At 45.3% G+C, this 21,182-nt stretch overlaps 2 protein-coding genes across 2 annotated transcripts; one reads left to right on the top strand and one right to left on the bottom strand.

Moving 5' to 3' along the window:
* Positions 1-4,101: 4,101 nt before the first annotated feature.
* Positions 4,102-5,316, top strand: LOC109319157 (interferon-inducible GTPase 5-like). Its single transcript, XM_019548660.1, is given in 3 exon segments — positions 4,102-4,418; positions 4,421-4,614; positions 4,616-5,316. Coding segments are annotated over 3 exon segments (1,155 nt in total). The 5' UTR covers positions 4,102-4,108; the 3' UTR covers positions 5,267-5,316.
* Positions 5,317-7,521: 2,205 nt separating this feature from the next.
* On the bottom strand, positions 7,522-20,182 carry EIF4A3 (eukaryotic translation initiation factor 4A3). Its single transcript, XM_019549032.1, has 12 exons — positions 19,960-20,182; positions 18,841-18,913; positions 17,135-17,201; positions 15,800-15,862; positions 14,342-14,474; positions 13,322-13,402; positions 12,812-12,953; positions 11,533-11,671; positions 8,687-8,802; positions 8,258-8,365; positions 8,048-8,175; positions 7,522-7,757 (listed from the first exon to the last, which is right to left on the bottom strand). Exons 1-12 carry the CDS (start codon positions 20,120-20,122, stop codon positions 7,741-7,743), a joined length of 1,230 nt encoding a protein of 409 aa, XP_019404577.1. The 5' UTR covers positions 20,123-20,182; the 3' UTR covers positions 7,522-7,740.
* Positions 20,183-21,182: the final 1,000 nt, after the last annotated feature.

The raw sequence follows: 21,182 nt of genomic DNA, 5'->3' as shown, positions 1-21,182 counted from the left end.
GAGGTGATCATGGGATACCAGATCAAAGGCATTTTTAAAGTCAAGATATATGACATCAATCTCTTCCCCACTGTCCAGGTGATAAGTCACCTGCTCGTAAAAAGAAATGAGATTGGTCAAGCAAGACCTACCCGCAACAAACCCATGCTGGCTATCCCTCAGGATATTGCTGTCACCTAGCCTGTATAGGATGGCCTCTGTGATAATCTTTTCCAAGACCTTCCCCGGGATAGAGGTCAGGCTGATGGGCCTGTAGTTTGCCAGATCCACTTCCCTCCCTTTTTTGAAGATTGGCATGACACTGGCCTTCTTCCAATCATCGGGCACTTCACCAGAGCACCAGGAGTTCTCAAAGATCTGTGCCAGGAGCTGAGCTATGACTTCTTTGAGGTGACTTTGCTGGACTTTTTGAAAGGCTCTCGGTTGGACTTTTTGACGGATTCTTGGCTGGTGTCTTCTCAGGAGTCTTGGCTGTAAGCTTTTGTGGAGTCTTGGCTTAAAGAAAGTGTCTAAGGAAGTGCAGACAGATGTTCTGCAGGGAGATAAGCGATGCAGGGAACTTGTTTGCTGTCATGGCATCACATCAGCTCAAGCGTTGTAAAGTTGAAACTGACGTCAGAAAGTTGAAACAAGGTGTCAGTTTATAAACATTGTAAGTGCAAAACTTTCTAACTCAAAACGTTGCAAGTCGAGGACTGCCTGTATGGGGAATAAACAAGATGAGCTGGAAGCTGCAGCCTGTGAAAAGAACTATGATCTGATTAGCATCTCTGAGACCTGGTGGGACAGCTCTTATGGCTGGAATGTGAACATCAAGGGTTACACTCTGTTTCAGAGGAACAGGGTTGGGAGAACAGGTGGTTGTGTTACATTGTGTATCAAAAACACATACATTTGTTCCCTGGTTCAGGAAGAAGATGACAGAAAAGCAGAAAGTATTTGGGTGAAGATGAAATGTTAAAGATGCAGCACTGATATAATGGTGGGATTCTAGGCCACCTAATCAGGAAGAGGAGGTGGATAAGGCATTCTTCAAGCAGGTGACAAATCCATCCAAAAGCTGTGGGATGGTACTGATGGGAGACTTCAATTTTCTGGACATCTGGAAGAACAATGCAGCCAAACAAAATGTCAGGTCCATTCCTAACTTTTGTGGAAGACAACTTTCTTTTTCCGAAAGTGGAGGTTACAACTAGGGAATCATCAATCTTGAATCTTCTCCTGATCAACAGGAATGAGCTGGTGGAGGACGTGTAGGTGATGAGTAATTTGGAAGGAAGCAACTGGGATACAACAGAATTCCAGATTCCGAGACAGGTAAAGCATGAGGTCAGCAAAGTTAGGATGCTAGATTTCAAAAAAGGTAGATTTCATCTGATTCAAAGAGCTAATAGACATGGTGTTATGGGAGGATAGATTAAAGGATAAAGGTACCCAGGAAGGCTGGGAGCTTCTAAGGGGCACAGTATCAGAAGCCCAACAAGAAATCATCCTGACACAATGGAAGCACAAGAAGAATGGCAAGAGACCAACATGGCTGCATGAGGAGTTTCTAAAATGCTTCAAATGCAAAAATCCCCTGCCCCTGCTTGCTTGCACTAAAATTTTAGCAATAAGAAAATCAAAATCAGGATGGGGAATGAATAGTAAATATATGTACATAAGCCAGGGAACAATAAGAAAACAATATTTATATATTTAGAATGACAACAAAAACTTTTTATTCAGTGTAAATATGACGGATTCAATAAACTTAGGAGTGATCTCTTCATCAGATGAGGAACAGGCACTGGGAAAAAATAGAGCATGTAAAAATCTAATTGAAAACTGAGTCCTAAACCAAAGATGCAAGGCAAATGAGTTAAAGTTACACAGACCAAATGTCTATCTGTCATTCTCTACACCCAGCCCATGAATTCAGGGAGCTTTTGTGGCAGGAGGCTTTGGCAGCATCAGGCAACAGGAGATTTTGGCAGGGCAGCTTGGAGAAGTGGCAACTACGTAGCTGGGGCTGCACAGGCTGGATTGGAAACAGTTTATGCTTGAGCAGACACCCCCAAACTCTGCTGGCCATGGGGTTTTCCCCTACCCACACTGTTCCAGTTCCCCCAACTCCCACACCTCCTGCTCCCTGAATTGTCCATCCTCTTGCAAAGGACAAACGCCCATCACACCCTCCCATCTCAAATCTCCAGGCCAGCATCTCTTTTTCTGCTCACACACTGCTCCCAACTGTTAAGAAAGCTCTCTCATCAGCACCCAGAACTTCCTTTGGACCACCAGGGGTCTCTGCCCAACCTCTGCATGCAGCTTCCAGATACCCGGTTCCCTAAACCTGTCTTCGTTCTCCCTCCCCAGTGCTCCTGACTTCTGGCACCCCTTATATCGAGACCACCTATTTATACTCTGCCACATACCCCATGCCCTGCTCCCCCAGGCATAGGCCACTTGTAGAAGGGGCACGGGGGGCGGGGCACATACCCTCCCCGCCCAAAGATTGGTTGCCATTGGCTTCTGCAGGTAATTGCCATTTACCCTGCCATTGCTGCTGCTGCCCACAAATTGTGCCTCCCCCCCCGCCCCCCACGCAGTCTTGAGAGGCACCAGTCGTTCATGCCCCAGGCACACTGGTACCCTCAGAGGTGGCATACCACAGCTCTCAAGAGGACTTCCTCCCCTTCGCCCACACACCACCTAAACGAAAGCCAAGGGATCCTGACCGTCTCCCTCCACCTCCCCTCAGTACTGCTTATGCTCCAGGACACCCCATGCCCCAGATATTTAGAGTACACTTTCCTCCATGCCTACAGAAACAGCTCCCTGGAGCCCCTCCAGCCCCTACAAAATTTCCTCTTGTCCAGCTCTGCAGAGCGCCACCATCCTCCCACAGTGCACCCACTGTCCCCAGCTCTCCAGAGCAGCTTGTCTCAGTCCCACCACAGCCCCCGCAATCCACAGCATCTCCTCTTGCTAATTCTTTTCCCCACAAAGACTGTGGCCAGGTGTTCCTGCCTTCCTCTTTTTTCCCCCAAGTTTGCTCTCACCTCCTTCCTAGAAACATTACTTTCCCCTGACTGATCAGTTTATTCCTTGGGCTGGACAGAGTTGTTACAATGTCAAAAACTCACCTGATAGTTAAATGTGTTTAATATACAACCCATTGTATTGCTCTCAGTGAATGTGTCTACGTGCTCATTAATGTGCTGTAGGTACTGCACATTAAGTTTAGTACTTGGATAACTAGGTACTAAATCAATGTGCAGTAATTGAGCTACTGCACAGGAGCATAGGTGTACAGGTTTTTACTGACACTTCCTGCACAGTAGCTTAATAAAGCTACATGGTAGTACATTAAAATAAGTGTTGCCCTGTATGCTACTGAGCAGGGTTATTAGGCTACTGTGCAGTTAGCATTTTATGTAGATGCACCCAGTGGGTAGTTTTTAAAGCAGCAGTTACTGCAGCTCATTTTGTAGTTTACCAGCTTGGTTAGGGCGTTGTCTATTAAGTGCAAATCCCTATGCTTTCCTAGTGAGCACTGCCTGTGCACAAACCCTTTTTCTGAGCCAGCTTTCACACTCTGTATGGTAATAAAAAGAACATTTCAGGGGGTGGGGCCTGTGGACTAGACCCAGTTAGGCAGCCAGGGGGTCTCAAGTGTCGTCAGAGCTTCCCAGCACACTAAAGCAAGATGAACTGAGCTCTCTCAGACTGGACATTTTTTGGTATTTATTGCTGTTAAGAAAACTAGTATTTAACTGGTGGCTGAAGGGTTTGGAACATGTTAGTTTTACTTTAGTTATTTTAGCAAAGCCATTAAGAGCCCAAAACCGAAGATTTTGTAATGACTTAATGCCTTGTTAGTTAAGGACATGGGGAAATCAGGTTTACAGGCAGGACATCCAATCTTTCTTAAACTTAATTGAAACCACATTTGCCTGCAGATTATATTATTAAATCCCCCAAAGAAATCACAGTCTGCCACATGAATGGTTGCCCTGAAGTATGAGGAAGTCATATATTTTTTTTCCTTTTGTAAGACATCTAGCACAGGCCGATACAGCTATTCACGCGGACTGCCGTGACTACTGAAGATGACAAAGTATTCATGAAGTTCTCCCAGGCTGAAATAGAAGAAATGAAAGCTATCTTTGAAGGAGGAAACCTCAAAGCTATAGCAAAGAAATTGCAGGAGCTGGAGACAGAGATCCCACTTCACATCGCCAGCACTGGGGAGGCAGGCTCTGGAAAATCAACCTTTGTCAATGCCATCTGGGGACTGGGGGATGAAGATGCAGGTGCTGCTGAGACCGGGGTAGTGGAAACAACAATGGACCCAGAGCCTTATTCACACCCCACCCTCCCAAATGTAACCATATGGGACCTTCCGGGTATTGGAACTCCCAGGTTCAAACCAGACAATACCTAAAGCAGATGAGTTTCCAAAAATACGACATCATCATCACTGCCAGCCAGTTCAGTGCCCACCACACCCAACTCACCAAGGAAATTCAGAAGCTGGGGAAGAAGTTTTATTATGTGTGCTCCAAAGTGGATGCTGACTTGGATGCAGCTGAGAAGCGCAGACCCAGAACCTACAACAAAGAGGGGATCCCTGAAGGAGATCCGCAACAACTGTAACAAGAACCTGAAAAAGGCCAGTGGGCCTTCTCCATGGGTTTTCCTGGTCTCCAGCTGGAAACCAGCCAAGTATGATTTCCAGCTGCTTCTGAAGATACTCGAAAAAGAGATGGATGAACACAAGAGACAAATCTTCATTCTTGCCCTGCCTAACATTTCAGCACAGATCCTGGAAAAGAAGAGGACTGAACTGGAGAGGCAAATATGGAAAGAGGCCCTGGTGTCAGGGGCCATTTCAGCTGTTCCTCTCCCAGGTCTCTCTTTTGCTGTTGATATAACCAGGCTGGTGGTAAACATGAAACGTTACTGCCAGGTTTTTGGCTTGGATGACGACGTCCTCTGCAGTCCCGCTCAGCAGGTTGGCAAGCCTGTTGAAGAGCTCAAGTCAGAGATAAAAATGGTTCCAACAGCCAGCTCCATAAACAAAGAATATGTAATGAGTCTGCTGAAAAGTTATGCATGTCTTTCAGTCATGGTAGTTGTAGAGGTTTTGCATTTCATCCCAGGTGCTGGTTCTCTGGTACCTGGAGGGATTTTGTTTGGAAGCACATACTACATGCTGAACAAGTTTCTCAGTGTGGCTGCAGAGGATGCCCACAGAGTTCTCACAAAAGCTCTTTCCTGAACCACAAGTCCAGAGAACAAAAGCAGTGGGCCGAGAAAAATCAAAAAAAACCCCCAAAATAACGGCTGAACCCAGCTCAGCTTGACCAGAACCTTTCAAAGTGACCGAGCAAAATGAAAACCAGGAAAAAAAAAAAGTCATTAAAAACCAAAATCAGAATGAAAAGGAGGAGAGAGAGATCCAATAATGTTGTTTTTTCATTTGATCAAGAGCATCTCCCTAAAGTTAAAAAAGAAAAGAGGACCAGGTCTGAGGCCCCATAAGAAATGTCCAGTGCTGTGCAGGGAGAGACAGGGAAATGCTGATTCTTTTCCAGTCCAGCACATTGAGTGCAGCAGCATGAATGCAGCCGGTCTGCTCCCATCAACCAGTTATGGCCACAAGAGCTGTCATCTGCTTCTGTTGTTCATCTTTCTCTCCTTGCCTTTACCTACTTCCTTGTGGCATTTACAAATGTGAAAAAAAGAACAAGTTGAATAAGGGACCACCCCATTTTGCGGGGGCCAGACATTTTGGGAAACACAGAACCAAGCTGAGGCCTCCAGAGTGAGCTCAATCAGGCTCTGGATGTATAAGTGAATAACTTACCTGAAAGTTAGCTAGCATATTAGGGATATGTATTTTAGTTCCATATTCAAAGCATCTTTAAACCCCTTCTGTTTAGCTCAAGGCATTTTGCTCTAAAATCTCTTTGCTCTATATGTCCCCCATTCTCTCTCCCTGAACAATAAAAGGATACCTGCATGCAGTGAGATCGCTGTGGTTTCCTGTGGGGAGAGGGGTCAGACAGTTGTTATAGCTCCCTTGGGTTGGCTAGCTAAGGTGGGCATGGCTTTTTACTGTCCTCCTGTATTGGAGGCTGCTTGTGAATGCTTTAAGCTAATAGAAGCACCCCAAAAGCCCATGGTGGGTTAAGCACTCTCAAGGTCTACAGGGTCCGTGTACCCCGGGGGCACAGACCCCTAACAAAGACCAGACCCCGGGTGGTGGCCATGGTTACTCCAGGCTTGCAAGTGGGCTCCTGGAAGGGGGTCAGCCAGATGTAGGCACCCCAAGGGAGACACTTGAAGCATGGTTTTTGTTCGGATGCAGTGAGGTGGGTAACTTAGTGCAGGAGCGCCCCCTACTGTCCTGCCGCATACCCCATAATTTGGACCCTGGGGTAGGGGGGGAACACAGGCAGGGCTTCCCTCGGGACGAGACCACTTCACTGCTCCCTGCCAAGCCTCTCAGAAAGCAGCCCAGGAATGTGGGTGGCAGAAGAGCCAAGGCTTTCCCTGGGGACCAGACCCCAGTGCTGGGGGGGGTTGGGAACGACACAAAAAACAAAACACACCCAATGTCCTGATCCTGATCCACTGCAGTGGTCTGCTGTGGGGGGACTGCACTCTGAAGGTTTCCCCACAGTGGAACCCAGCCCAGCTTGGGGCTTTCAGTACCCCTGCACCCCACCCGTCAGGTGCCAGGTACAGCCAACATGGGGGGAAACGGACCCTTGTCCTAGCCCTTCCTCCCCTGCTCTGGCATCTGTCATAGGCAGAGGCCGTGGCAGGGTGATTTCCCTGGTGAGCCCTACCAGACTGGCTTAGACAGAGCCATCCGTGAGCCCTTCCAGCTCTGCCTGTCAGGTGCTGGGGAGGAGGACAGGGAAGGACCCCAGTCCCAGCTCCAGGGTCCCTGCTGCATCCTACCAGCTGTCACTGGTTCTGGGCTCTACAGGATATGCTGGGCAGCCCTGGGGCTTGGGCCAGGTGGTAGGGCCTGATCCTGCCCTATATGGAACACTCCCATCCTTGCCACCTTGTGCAAGTCAATGGGATAGCCTGGCACATCCTGCTAGAGCCTGGCACCGGTGGCAACTGGAAAGAACCCAGCTTGGGGGGATGAGACCAGGGTGGAGGGGGCTTTAACCTCCACCCCTACATGTTAGTGATTGTGCCAGCCAGATCATCAGGAATGGCCTGGCTGGCCTGCAGGCTGGGAGACATGTTTTTGTACCCTCTGCCTTTTAGTCTAGGCCACTGAAGGCCTCTGCCTACTTTTTCCAGCTGAAAAGTAAATGTCTGTGATATTCAGTATTGGCTCAATCTATGCAGTTTAGACAAACCTGTGGTTTGAATAGACTGCACCTATCGGTACTTAGCCCATGGCTATACTTGAAATCAATGGATCAGTGCATCTACTGGTAAAAAGCCTCAGAATTAATTTATTACCAGGTGTCATCTTAGAATTAAAGGAATCAGATATAGAGTTTATGGCAAAAGATTTTTTTTTTATTTAAAAAGAAAGCAGGCTGAATGAAAGCAAACACTATACACAGATCCCAATTTGCAGATTAAACCAAAAAAATAAAAATGGCAATGAAAACATCACTTAAACAAAAATGACTAAGTGAAAAGTTACTATATGGAAAGTAACAAACAGGATAAAAATGCAGGTCTTCAATTCTGCTGGTCTTCTGTTGGTTTTGTTTTTTAAATGAGATCAGCAACTGGAAATGAGGGAAGAGAACATAAATTGAGTCTGTGGTGAATATGTAGCACACAACACCACAACAATAATGAAGCGTGCATATAGTGCTGCATCTACCTCTTCATGGAGATGAACAGGGTTCATGCTAACCAGATTTTGGCAGGGTGGGAAGACACAGCTATTCTACACACATCTTTCTGCTCCTGTTGAAGCCTGTGGCATGGTACCATACCACCAGGTTTTGAGGCAATCACCACAGTGACTATGTGAGCAGGAATGAGGGCCTATCTGAGCATGCAGTGCACTTACCATTCATGGGCATTTCATCTATCTGGGTGGAGTAGTACTGCTCAATGTCACGCAGGATACGAATGTCATCATTCTTCACAAAGTTGATGGCCACGCCTTTGCGGCCATACCGACCTGATCTGCCGATTCTGTGGAAGAGACAGACCCAGAATGAGCTGGCCGGCTAGTTGCAAGTGGATCAAAATGTAACAGTGGGAACCATCCCCTTACCTGTGTATATAGAGTTCTCTGTTATTAGGCAAGTCGTAGTTAATGATCAAGGACACCTGAGGAACATCCAGGCCCCGGGCCCAAACGTCTGTAGATATAAGAACTCGGCTGCAAAGAAAAAAGAAGTTATTGCAACTGTGTTCCACTGGAGGATGCCATGCAATGAGATACAGGCAGCACCTGTACTGGGCTGTTGTGTGCCCCAGACTGGGCACTGATCCTGCTGTTAGACTCCTAATACTTATGAATCTTAAGGATCTCAGAATTCTCAAGTCTGTCAGTGTAATGTTGCAGCTTGTTCTAGATGCACCACATATGAGGGTGAAATTAAGAAAGGGGCTTTCAGAGGTAGAAAGAGAAAGCATAAATACACCACCCTTCTGCAAGACCCAGGAGAAATGCTGGCATGGCCAATCCCACTTCACTTGCCTGGCACCAGATCTGAACTCCTTCATAATAGATTCTCTCTCTTTCTGTGGCATGTCTCCATGCATGGATGAGACTGTGAAATTTGCTTCTCTCATCTTCTCCGTTAGCCAGTCCACCTGTGCACACAGCAGGATAACCCACATCAGTTGTACATAAATGCTATTATGCCATTCCTGGCATACAGATCTGTTGGACATGCTTAACAAAATTTTATCAGAGAATCTCACAGAGATAAAGACATGTCAGAGGGGCTGGCTATGACATTTCACTGTCTGCTTCTTAAGATAACTTTGGTGGGGGAGAGAGCAGTAGTCAGTCTGAAGAACATCAAGCAGATTATAGAAATCATAGAGAAGTAGGGCTGGAAGGGTCCTTCATAGGTCACTGAGTCCAACCCTCTAAGGCAGGATCATCCCTATCTAAACCATCTTATTCAAATCCATAATCTAACTTCTATGTAAAACTACCATTAACCCTAACACACCCCAACCTGCCACAGGTAAAACAGAGGGACCAAGGCAGCCAATGTTCTGCTTCTGTAAAAGGTCGTTAATATACATTCAAAAGCTCCAGGGTACAGGGTCATGCCCTCAGCTGCAGAGGAAGGCAGTACCCCCACAGTCCATAACATATTTTCCTGACCTCAAATATGGCAATTGGTCTGACTCTGAGTGGAGCAGCAAGACTCTCTGTCCAGGAACCTCAGGCTTTAAATCCCAGCAGGAGCACAGACACACCCTAGTCAAAATCCCCAGCCCTGGCCGCAGCCAATACCCAATGCCTCAGAGAAAGAAGGCTTTAAAAAAAAAAAATCCAGACATATAGGAGAATGGGAGTGGAGTAGTGAGGATTCCCTCCCAGCCTCATGCCACAACCAGCAAAGCCCAGAAGCATGGGAAATACCCACAGTAGCACACATGTATACCTATGCTTGCATCATCCCTGACCAGTGGCTGTCCAACCTCTTCCTGAACACATCCAGAGTCCATAACTTCCCTAAGCAGTCTATTTCACTGCTTCACTGTTGTAACAGTGAAGTTGTCTGATATTCAGTCTAAATCTACTCTGCTGCAACTTCAAGCCATTGATCTGTGTCCTGTTCTCTGTAACAAGAGAGAAAAGGTGTTCTCCCTCTTCTTTATGGCAGCCCTTCAAGTATTTCAAGACTGCCATCATGTCCCCACTTAAGCACCTTCTCCACAAGCTGAACATGCCTAGCTCCTTCAGCCTCTTCTCATATGACTTGCTTTCCAAGCCCTTTATCTTTGTCATCCAGCAGTGGCCCCAATGTAAGCTTCAATGAAAAACTACCACAGGAACTGCAAATCCCCCATAACACTACAAAAACCTCACAACTAGCCCAGAAGCCAAAGACCATAACTCCCTGCAGTACAGAGCAGAGCTCCTCTAAGGTGTCTATGCTGCAGATACAGGTAAGATCCACAAAGCCCTGGTGGTTGTAAGGCCAAACTAATGTGCATTTTATAATTAGCATAAATGATCTTTATTAATAGCATAAGTTAAACTATGTTCGCTTTGCTTCTCAGCCCAAGGGAAGATGCAGGACAGCTAATGGTAGCCAATGAAAAACCCTGTAAGTGAGAAGACTTCAGAACGTAGGCAAAAAGGTGGCTAAACTAGATAGGCCAGCTTTGGGTCACCTAGAGCTAGCTTTGTAGTTTTGGGCCAATTAGATCAAGTCTTACTACAGAGGCAGTTTTATACCAGTTATGGAAATAGGCACATTTCCTGTGTAACAAATAAGATACATCCAAGTGCCATATTAGAAAGAATATCTGCATATTAATTATTGGATTACCTATCAATCTTATCTGTACATATGCTAGCCTTATTTAAGATTATCTTTATTTAGCAAGCTTTTTATATCTAGCAAGATAATTGGGTTTAAAAAGCCAGGTCCATCTCAACCTTTGCTCTTCAGCCTTGAACTCCTGTTCTTGCTCAATTATCCAACAACAGATTAACTAGCATCAGTACTTCTTTCAAATTTAGGTAAGAGGCTTTTTGTCCAACAACTTTAAACTGTATTTCTATTAAGCTCAATTTCTGCTTTAGATATACTTTTTTATTTAGGTTTATGATCCTTGTATGCACTCAATCATATTCTTGCTATGCCCACTTAGTGTATGAGCGATAACACACTACTATTTATAATTTAATATAAAACTTCCTATTAAAAGTTATTTAAAATATATTTTACAAAGAGCTCGATATTGATGGGACAGACTTCTCAAACTTTCCTTGATCCCTAAGACACATCTGGGGTCAACACTAGCCCAATACAAGAGGAAACCAAATTCAGGCATATCTCAAACAGGCACACAGCTCCATTTCCATTTCAATTCCATGAACCAGCTAAACCACCCTCCATTCAGGGACAAACAGAGCTCTTTTGATGGGGTCTGTATGCCTTTAGACAATCACAGGTCAAGAGCACAGCCAAGTCCTTCAGTTACAAGGCAAGCTGAGCAGCTCAGTTGCACTGTGGGCTGTTGCAGGGATGGTCAGAATGGACAGGCAGTCAGAGTGATTAAGGGCCAGAGGGCATGATGAGATGGAGAGCAGAGCTAGGGAGAATTTCCACTGCAGCAATTAAAAACTAGATCCCTCATGCTGAAGTGGAATTTCCCCTGATATCAGCTTTGCAAGGCTTGTTGTATTAAAAACTAACTGCCAAGCACAGTGGCTGCATTTTAAAACTAGAGGACTTGCTGAGATCAGCAATTCCCATGATTAACAACTTGTCTACCCACAATGCACAGGAGAAATAGCATAGCCACTACTGTACAGCTAAGCACAACATGCCCTACATGTTCTCACCATACCTTCCTCTTGGTATTACAAAAGATGACAGCTTGTGTGATGGTAAGCGTATCATACAGATCACATAGCGTGTCAAACTTCCATTCTTCCCTCTCCACAGCGACAAAAAACTGCTTGATTCCTTCTAGAGTCAGTTCATCACTGCCAAGAGAAAAGATGACAGTTTTTGAGTTTGACAAAAAAGACAGAAATCAGAACAATACATTTAAACCTTCTGGATAGTTTGTAAGCACTCACACCATCTTGTGCATAATAATCTCTTAGTGTTTCAGGAATGCAGGGCCCTAGGGCTGCCTAAGGTGCCTTGGTCTGGCACTCTGCAACGTTGAAAGGATGGAGACCCTGCTCAGAAGTTCAGAGGCTGCAGGTTTGCAAACTGTAACCCAGGAAGAGGTCTCTGCACCCAAGATGGACTCCACAGAAGTAAGGGGCCCTCGTACTAAAAGGAATCTCACAGGATCAAGATTTAAGAAAAGAGTGGGAAGCTGCAACACATGCAAGGAGAGGAGGCTGAAGGTTGTGACTGCATGAGTAACACGTATGAGGTTTCAGGCCTGCATGAAGGCCATGGTTCAGAAAAGTCCCAGCAGGGGGCTGCTTCGAGTAGGAACTTAAAAGGGACCAGTGAAACAAAGATCTGAGCTTGTGTCTTATTAACAACGCATATGGGACCCACAAGGTGATGTTTTCTATTCCTACTGTTTTTAATTAGCAATTCTCAAAAGGGAAATTCTGGGAACTAGTGCAATACCCACATCACCAGAAACACCTTTGCAGATGAAAGGGACCCAAAGTCAGACTGCTCACAATTCTGGCTTGGCTGCTACCTGTGGAACACTTGCACATACACATATTGGGAAATCAAAAGGTCTCTGATGTTTAAGATGCAAGAAATCCAAGGGCTCTCCAGTAGGCTCGCAGCAAAAAACAAGACTTGGCTTCCCAAGTACTTCCAAGGAAGAGCAAGAGAAGGCAGGGCAGGAGTGAAAGAGGGACTGTGTGGGAGGACAGTAGAGAGAATCCCAAGGCTACACAAAGTAAGGAGGAAGCAGGACAGAATAAAGCTACAAGAGCTATGGAGGGAAGAGGTTTGTGGTAGGGAGGGGCCTTCCTTTATTCATCCAAAAAAGAAATACTTCAAAAAGGCTCACATTCAAGAGCCTTCAGTTCCAGAAGAAACCCTATTTGTGAGATCAGTGGGAACCTAGTGAAAGAAGCAAGAAGACCCTGTATCAGACGAGCAGAACCCAGATCTGCTCTTCTGCTGGCAACGTCACTCACCGTTTAACTAGGATACGAATAGGGTCCGTCATGAACTTATTGGTCATCTCCAGGATCTCATGGGGCAAGGTAGCACTGATAAGAACCACCTGTGTAGCTGGAGGCAGGTATCGGTACACATCATAAATCTGCTCCTTGAAGCCTGCCAAAGCAAACCACACAGCAGAGCCCTGTTAGTACCTTCAACTCCTTTGAAACCACTGTGCCTACAAGGGTTCACTGGGAATTCAGGACTAAGGCTATGCTGAAGATTAGATGGTACTGCACTCACAACTCACCCAAACAACTTCGTTCCAGCCCCCACTCTGCCAACCTACTAGATTTGGTGAGACACAGACATTCCAGTGAGGAAGGCTTTGCTAAAGGCTCAGTTACAGGTCTGGTGTTTTTTATAAGGGCTTATATTCCATGAAGCAAGATGTGCTTTTAAGAGCTGAATTGCTGGCTGTCTGCATGTTGGAGACTGGGGGCAGCAAGGCTGGGGAGAGCACACAGCACATTCATACTTACCTTTATTGAGCATCTCATCCGCTTCATCCAAAACCAACATTTTGATGGCCCGCGTCCTCAAACTTCGGCGACGGATCATATCTGCGAGATTGCACCGTGCATTAAAACCAGCCACCAGAGGCACAGAACCTCATGCCCACAGTTAAAGTTTTCATTTCTGAGAATTCAATATTCTGGGTCTCAGGACACCACTAGTTTTGTCATGTAAGCCACTCCTCAAAGAGGAAGCAAATCACAGCCTAACTGTAGCATGGCAGCTAACCAAGCAACTGTAGCTGGACACAATGTGTGCACATCCTTTAGGACTCATCTCATGCACCAGAAGGGATCCAGGATGTCACCTCTGGATTATGTATGAGGGTGAGTGGTGACTATGGGCCTTCCCACTGTATCAAGGGAGAGCCTTTACTTGTACCACAGTACTAGTAAGAAGCACATAGTGCTTCTCCCCACTCCTGCCCTAACGGCGGAGCAGTTTCCAGTGTTGCCAAGTTGGCAGCAAAAAATTACAACTGTCAGGAAAATAAAGTTAGGACTGCATGCTGAGCTGGCCAAAAATGGGCACCGTCAGCCAAGTTTACAGTGGGACCAAGTTGCTGCAAATCATATTCCGAAACCATGCTACAAAGGCTGGTCAGCCAGAAACAGTCATGCTGCTTCTTTTCCAGTCTCTTCCCTTGGGCTCCATACTGCATCTCAGGCACTGCCACAGCAACATCCTCCTAAGTAAAAGATATTCTTTCCCCTGAGCAGATCTATACACAGCAACAAGAGAAGTAAAATTTGTCATACCCAAAAGAAAAACAAACATAAAACCTCTCTCCTGTTTTTCATGAATTATTATTCCCAGATGGTAACGAGTTACAGACCAGGTACTTTCATATTTATGATGTCCCTTTAAATGGCCATTTCATGTTTCCATGGGCTGAACAAGCTGAAGTACAAAACTCATATTGAACAATTTTAATACATCTCTGGTATGAAGAAAGATCTGGTATAAACTTCCACTGATCTCCTTACCAAACACACGGCCTGGGGTCCCAGCAACGACATGCTGCCCGTAATCCAGTTTTCGGATGTCTTCGCCAACGTTTGTCCCTCCGATACAGGCATGACACTGGACATTCATGTAGTCACCCAGAGCAAGAAGACCCTGTATCAGACAAACAGCACTTAAGCAGTTTACAGTGACTCCATGTAAACTTTAGTTGCAAAGACTGTCCTGACCATCTGTACAGCTCTTTTGCCCTAGATTTAGGAAATCCACATTTTTTTCCACCGCAAACCTTTGTGCAGTCTCCTCCAACCTGTGACGCTCCTATGCTTTCTTTGGAGAAGCAAGAACACGTAGGAATCACTGGAGTAGTTGTGTGTGTAAAAAAAAACAGCATCAAGAACAACTCTGCCCTGCAAGTGAAGGAGTTTCAGAGCCCCAGGTAGAAGGAAACACTATCACCACACTGAATTTAACTCCCTAAAAACTCAAACTAGTAATCGGGGCTTCCAGCTCAGGTATCACGAGTTTTGCAGCTGATTTTGAACAAGTAGTGCATTCTGCAAAGAGGAAACCTTTCCCCAACTGTAATATTTCTAGTGAATTATGAGTTTCTCAATTCCAAGGTTTGAACAGCAGAACATTTTGAGGTTCAGAGTAAATGAGAAGCCCACGATATCCTATTCCAAAAATGCCACTATATAAAAAAAAAAAAAAAAGCTAGAGCAGCAAGGCAAGGGTTTCAATACTATCCATTGTCAGAGTCTGGATTGTTCTACCAGAAGAACACCCTGAACGGGCAGGGCAGATCACCAAATCAGCTCCATAATTTTGCTAAAAAACCTGGCACACAACTGAATCGCAAGAGGAGGGCCAGTATCAACAGTGGCAATACATTATGCCTGAATCTTCCTCAGAATTAACACTAGAATTGTGAACATTCTACAGAAAACAGAACAGGTAGCCTTGAGCTAACTGGGATTAATTCTAGCAAGACAGCAGTAAACCAACAGCACCATTGCACAGCTGTATTTTGCATAGCTGGTCCGTACTACAAAATATCTATGGTACTTTTTAACAAACATGTAGCACCCCTTCCTCCTCTATGGAGGAGAAAAAAAAAAAAAAATCACTGAAAATAGACAGTGATACTACTAGCCACATAACTTTTTTTTTTTTTGGAAATACTTGGCACTTTAACTTGGTCTACACTTACGTGTGTTATCAGCACAGCAATACCAGTTAGAAACATGGTGGGGGGAGGGGGCGGGAATCAGCCCCAATCAATACACACGCTATTGCAGAGACAATGAGAGCCCTTTTGCGAATACCACTTATTTCATGTGGGAAACTGGTACTAGTTATCCCAACCGAGGAAATTTGCCAGCATAACCTGAAATTCTAGTTACCTGCAGGTAAAGTATTATCTTGGTAGGCAAGCCCTCACAAATGATTACAGACACTAGTTTTTCAAAAACTCTTACCTTCTGTATTTGTACAGCCAGCTCCCTTGTTGGTGCAAGAATCAATGCCTGGGTTTCCCGAACCTGGTAAAGACAAACACATCAGACATGCCCCAAAAGCAGCACAGACCATTGCGTCAGATTTCAAGAACGATCTACCACATACATTACAGGCTAAGAGCTGTTTGCAATGGCTCATCCATCCTATTCAATCCCACCTGTATTGAAATATTTCCTTGTTTAAGCCACTTTCAACAACAGATCATCCATCTGCATCTTTAACTCAGTCAGCTCATTTTCTCCTTGCCAGCTACACCACCATGTTTTGGCCTACTTTTTGTAATGCACTATGTGCCCTTTGAATTGGTTGTTCTTTTTTGTCTGATGTGACTGACAAAGTTTATTAAAAGACTTTTCAGTTCAAACGTTACTTGTTTTCAGGATGAAGGGCAGAAATCTTAACTTTCACAAGCATTCAGTAAGACTACATATTAACATTTATTGCACTGGAAGAACATTACAAAGACAAAAACTTCCTTTAGAACTTTACCATTCTGAAAGCATAAATTATTTTTCTAAATTGTTACTGCACAAAGGGAGGTAACAGAGGAAGAAGCAGAAACAAAGACTCGTTGTAAGACAGTATTAGTTTCTATAAAATCATGATTATTTAACACCACCTATCCATTAAGGCTCTGATGCCAAAAATCAGTAAGGCATCAGCAACTAAACATCAGCAAGTCCACCAGCATCAATGGGACTATTAAACATGCATTACCATACACTCTGCCTGTGACACCACGCTATGACTTATGGCTTGTTTGTGAAGACAGGGTGATGCTGCCAGAGGTGAATTTTGAAAAACTGATTTAATCTGTTGTGAAATATTTCTATTTTGAAAATACATGGACATTCTTTGAAGGGGAAGGGGTGCAAAAGCCAATAAAAACCAACTTAACAACAATGGAATTTTATCCTAAGTATTTTTCCCCTTGGCCCAAAATTCTCACCCAACTCACAGAACCAGACCCAACGAATTCATGGGACTACACACACGAGAAAGATGAACAGGAACCAGCCAGTTCTGTCTTCCAACGACTCCTCGTATTAAAAGAGGAATACAGTCAAGCAGAGCAGAAAAGTTAAAATCCCTGCAAAAGTGGAGTTCTTAGTCACAATCTTGGATGAAATCTGCAAAATCCAGTTTTCTGCTAAATTTCAATGCCCGTTAAAAGATTTAAATGTAAAGCTTTATTCACCAATTTGTAACAGTCAACCATAAAAGCAGTGGCTTATTAAAAAAATTATATGTACCTGAGTTACAAGTTGTAGAGTGCCTTGAATAATAAAAAGTACCTGAATATCCAGACACTGCAGAACCGAGATACAAAATGTTGCCGTTTTTCCTGTTCCAGACTGTGACCTGGAAAAAAATACTACATATGTTTTTAAGTGCTCAGTTTCTTGGTAATACATATAGCCAATTTTAACTCATTCCCCAAAAGAAAGGTTAATTTCTTGAGCAGTCCTTCTATATTTAACTTGGCAATGAACTGACAATATGCATTTTCAATATTGCACATTACAGTTTTAGCTGATGGGGTTGCACAATTTTCAAAATAAAAACAGTTTGAAGCTAGCAAAATCCTTCTAGAAAATGCTCTTAAACAAATTCCCAAACTCTGGTACATATACCTTTGGTGGTACTGAGCCCAAAGTTTCATCGATGCATTTCACAGCAGGTTTTAAGATTGTTGTACATGGAATAATAAAGTTTCACTGGTAGTTTTAACACGCTGATTAAACCACGCACTTACATGACACAGTGCAAAAATGTACCATAAGGTTTCCCTGCAGTGAATTACACTGAATATGAAGCAAGTAGGCAAAGTGGAAGATTTTTAGAGAACCCTCCAAATGTGGACAGGCCTGTCAGTCTCCCAGGGCCAATAAACTCCTAAAGCCTAAAGACAAAAACAGGCATATTTTAAAAAGCTGTTGAGGGTTCAATCCATTGATCTATGGGATAGTCTGGATAGATATAATCCCGCCTCAGGCAGGGAGTTGGACTAGATGACCTCTGGAGGTCCTGTCCAGCCCTACTTCTCCATGAATATCTCATTATCAAAAAGAGAGAAGAACAAGTTTTTTCTCCTTGTGTAGTTCAACTTAAAGCCACCAAATATGCCTGGCTGACAAAAAAGATCAACCGCAAAGCCCATCTCAGCTGCTTGTCAGCTACAGTTGAAAACAGGTTGGGGAGCTTACCAAATAAGGATTTAATATTATGGATGCAACTGCACTTACTTTCCCCAATGCTTGCATTTATAACAAGTTTCAGGAGTTAACATGTGGATGAGTTCTCACACTTACAGTGCATTTAACTGTTGTGCCATATAACAGTGCCATATAATATAATATGCCATAATATAATATGGCACAATTTAACTATTGTGCCATATAATAGTGCATTCAATATGCTTGGACAGAGCACCCATGCTCCACGCCTTCCCCAGCCCAGCTGAGGCCCCACTCACCCGCCCCACTCCCTCCGTCACCACGGAGACCTCAATCTGCCTCCCTCTGCCCCCCTTCCCCCTACAGATTGACCTGCTGGGTGGGAGGGTGGTGGGAGTGGGGCATAGTAGATCCTGGATTGCCCTTTACTTCAAAGGGTGATCTTCACCTTAAAAAGGCTGGAGACCACTGAACTACAATGTTAAAATAGGCAACTCTGAGTTCTAAAAACCATATTTATAACTGTTATGTTATTCCTTGGTTATACTTTAATACTGCTATTAAAAAAATAAGCAACTGATGCTTTCCTGTGTGGAGCACCTTTATAAAGATATGTGAGAGGCAAGGATTTTGTGTAGGTGGTATCTTATCGGACCAACTGCATGGTTGGAATACATTTAAACAAGCTTTTGAATACAAGACACTTCTCATCAGAACTTGCCGCCTGCATACATCCTGGATCATCATGGGTACATCATTCTCCCACTTTATAAAGACAAACATGTTATATCATTTTCTTCCTTCAATCACATAATTTCACTTACTGTGCAATCACATCTCTTCCTTTAATGATCTGTTTGATTGCTCTCTGTTGGATTGCCGATGGTTTCTCAAAACCTGCAACATTTGAAACGAGACACCTTTTTAAATGCCAGCTCACAGGTGCACAGAAGTAGCGCTGCAAATAATTCCAAAACTGAAGTATGAATCCAAGTGTAAGTGGATTTTCAGAAGCATATAGGGCAGCAGTTCCCAAACTGTAGTTGGTCACCCTAAATGGGGTCGCAACATCAGCAAATGGGGTCGCGATAAACATGGATCTGGGTTGAGAGTGAGGGGCCATGCTGAGGAAATGAGGTCATAAGTAGGGTCATGCTGAGGAAAAGTTTGGGAAGCACTGACGTAGGGACTGTTCCATTAACTTGATGGTTTTCAGCCAGTTTGGCTAGGTCAGTACAAAGGTGCCTGGATACTTGTACACTGTGTTCAACCTGCCCCACTTCAGCACAGCTGACTTCTGCAGATGTAACAACCTGCAGCAATATTAGCCTAGTTTAAAGCGACAAAAAAGTGCACAGGACCCTGGCACTGCAATCATTTAGCTGCTATTGTCCAGAGAAACCCTAGAATTGCAACTTGCATTGTCTCTTGGCAAACTGTGTCCATGTTTTTCTCTCTTTTTCTTGGATAGCTCCCCCCCATTGGGCTCCCTAGAAAGAAGACCAAATATGACACCAGTTGTTTGAGGTCTTCCTACACCTCCCCTTGGAGTCCCCTGTGGTTCAGCTGTAGACTCCTTGTCTCCCACATGGGAGACCTGGGTTCAAATCCCAAACGCTTATACAAATAGTCACAGAGACACCAAGTGCCTGGACCCAGTCTGGCCTTTGGATTCTGTCTCAGTACCCTAAAGGAGGGTGGGGGGATGCAAGGTCTAAGCAGCTCAAATCTCCTGCCGAAGCACATACATGGAAGGTCTGGGCGACCTCCCATGCATACACCATACTCCGGGAGGATCAAGGGTTGCCAAACATCGCCAGGGCCGCCCTGGCAGGGCAGGAAGCGGGCGCGCGCGGGCCCGGGGAGCTCCGCGCGTGCGCACAAGGCCCGGCCGCATGCGCTGCCTTCTGCTCCCCCTCCCCAGCTTGGCCCCAGCCGCGCACCGTAGGCGTAGATGCCACGCAGCAGGTCCTCGCGCAGCCCCATGGTGTCGAAGGTCGGCGTGACGTCCACCTCCTCGCTGGTCTCGAACTCCACCTTGGTCATGTCCTCCTCCTTCATCAGCCGCTTGCGGGCCGAGCCTGCCGCGCCCGCCGCCCCCGACATGATAGCCACCCGAACAGCGGCCTCCGCGCTCCAACCGGGCCTGAGCGCCACACGTACGTACGTGCGTGCGTGCGTAGCGACGTCAAGCCGCACGGAGCGTACGCCCTTCCCCGCCTCCCAGCGCTGGCACATGCGCGCTCTCTCCGTTCTTCCCAGCGGTTCTGAGCAACTTGTCAGGCGTAGGCGCTGATCTCACTGCCACGAGGGGCCGCTGTCCTGCTTGGAGCGAGGGGGATTGCAGTGCGGGCAGCCAGCCGGGGAGGGAGCTCCTGCGTGGCTTTGTTGCCGAATTAACGGAGGGGAAAATATTTATTATTAAAATGTATTTTTTATTATTCGTTAGTTGGTCTAATAAATACATATGTATTCATTAGTCTAATAAAAGATATCACGTTTACCCAACGAACTTCGTCTGCCTTTATTCCCCAAATCACAAAGGGCATTTTACACAAACAAGCACCGCAGCACTGGGCACTTTGAAAAGTGCCCAGCACTGCAACGCTTGCAGTTGTATAAGTGGCAAAATGAGCATCAGCGCTGAGAAAAGGGCAGTGGTGCACTAAACACATTGGAAGTGCTTTAGTTCAAAAGCGCAGTGCTGACGCACATTTCACTGCTTGTACAACTGCACATGGAGCAGCGCAGTTTGCTTCAGCTCGTGTAGAGCAGACTCTGAAGCAGTGGATCTCCAGCAGGTTGCGGGACAGAAAAGTATGTGTATAAACAGTGGCGCGTGTAGGGGGTGCACATGCACCCCCATATAGCCAGCATTCCCCACTTTGGTTGCTAACTGACCACTGGGGGGGGGGGGGCAAGTGCCCCCCCCCAACTCAGAAGGCACCAGTCGCCTATGTGTATTTATGCCCAAAGGTTCATGCTGTGCAAGATGCACTGTAGCCTGGTAGAATGGGCACTTACACACGTGCGAGGAGCCTGCTCTGATGTGCTGGAAATCCAGCACACCAACACAGATTCGATTAATCAGTTCTGCTGGAGCAAATTTATGTAAATTGACACACTCTGGCAGCCTTGCATGTCACATGTATCAGTGGTGCAACAT

This window comes from Crocodylus porosus, unplaced genomic scaffold (genome assembly GCF_001723895.1).
Source record: "Crocodylus porosus isolate Cpor-Errol unplaced genomic scaffold, CroPor_comp1, whole genome shotgun sequence".
Taxonomy (NCBI): Eukaryota; Metazoa; Chordata; order Crocodylia; family Crocodylidae; genus Crocodylus; species Crocodylus porosus.
This window is presented reverse-complemented; position numbering and strand designations above follow the sequence as displayed.

What these genes read in the sequence shown, in the direction of transcription:
- EIF4A3 (XM_019549032.1), bottom strand. Translation starts at nt 20,122, where the DNA reads ATGTCGGGGGCGGCGGGCGCGGCAGGCTCGGCCCGCAAGCGGCTGATG. An exon ending in GCGTGGCATCTACGCCTACG is followed by an intron (nt 18,914 to 19,959) that starts GTGCGCGGCTGG and finishes CAAATGTTGCAG; the next exon opens with GTTTTGAGAAACCATCGGCA. An exon ending in TGCAGTGTCTGGATATTCAG is followed by an intron (nt 15,863 to 17,134) that starts GTACTTTTTATT and finishes TGTCTTTACCAG; the next exon opens with GTTCGGGAAACCCAGGCATT.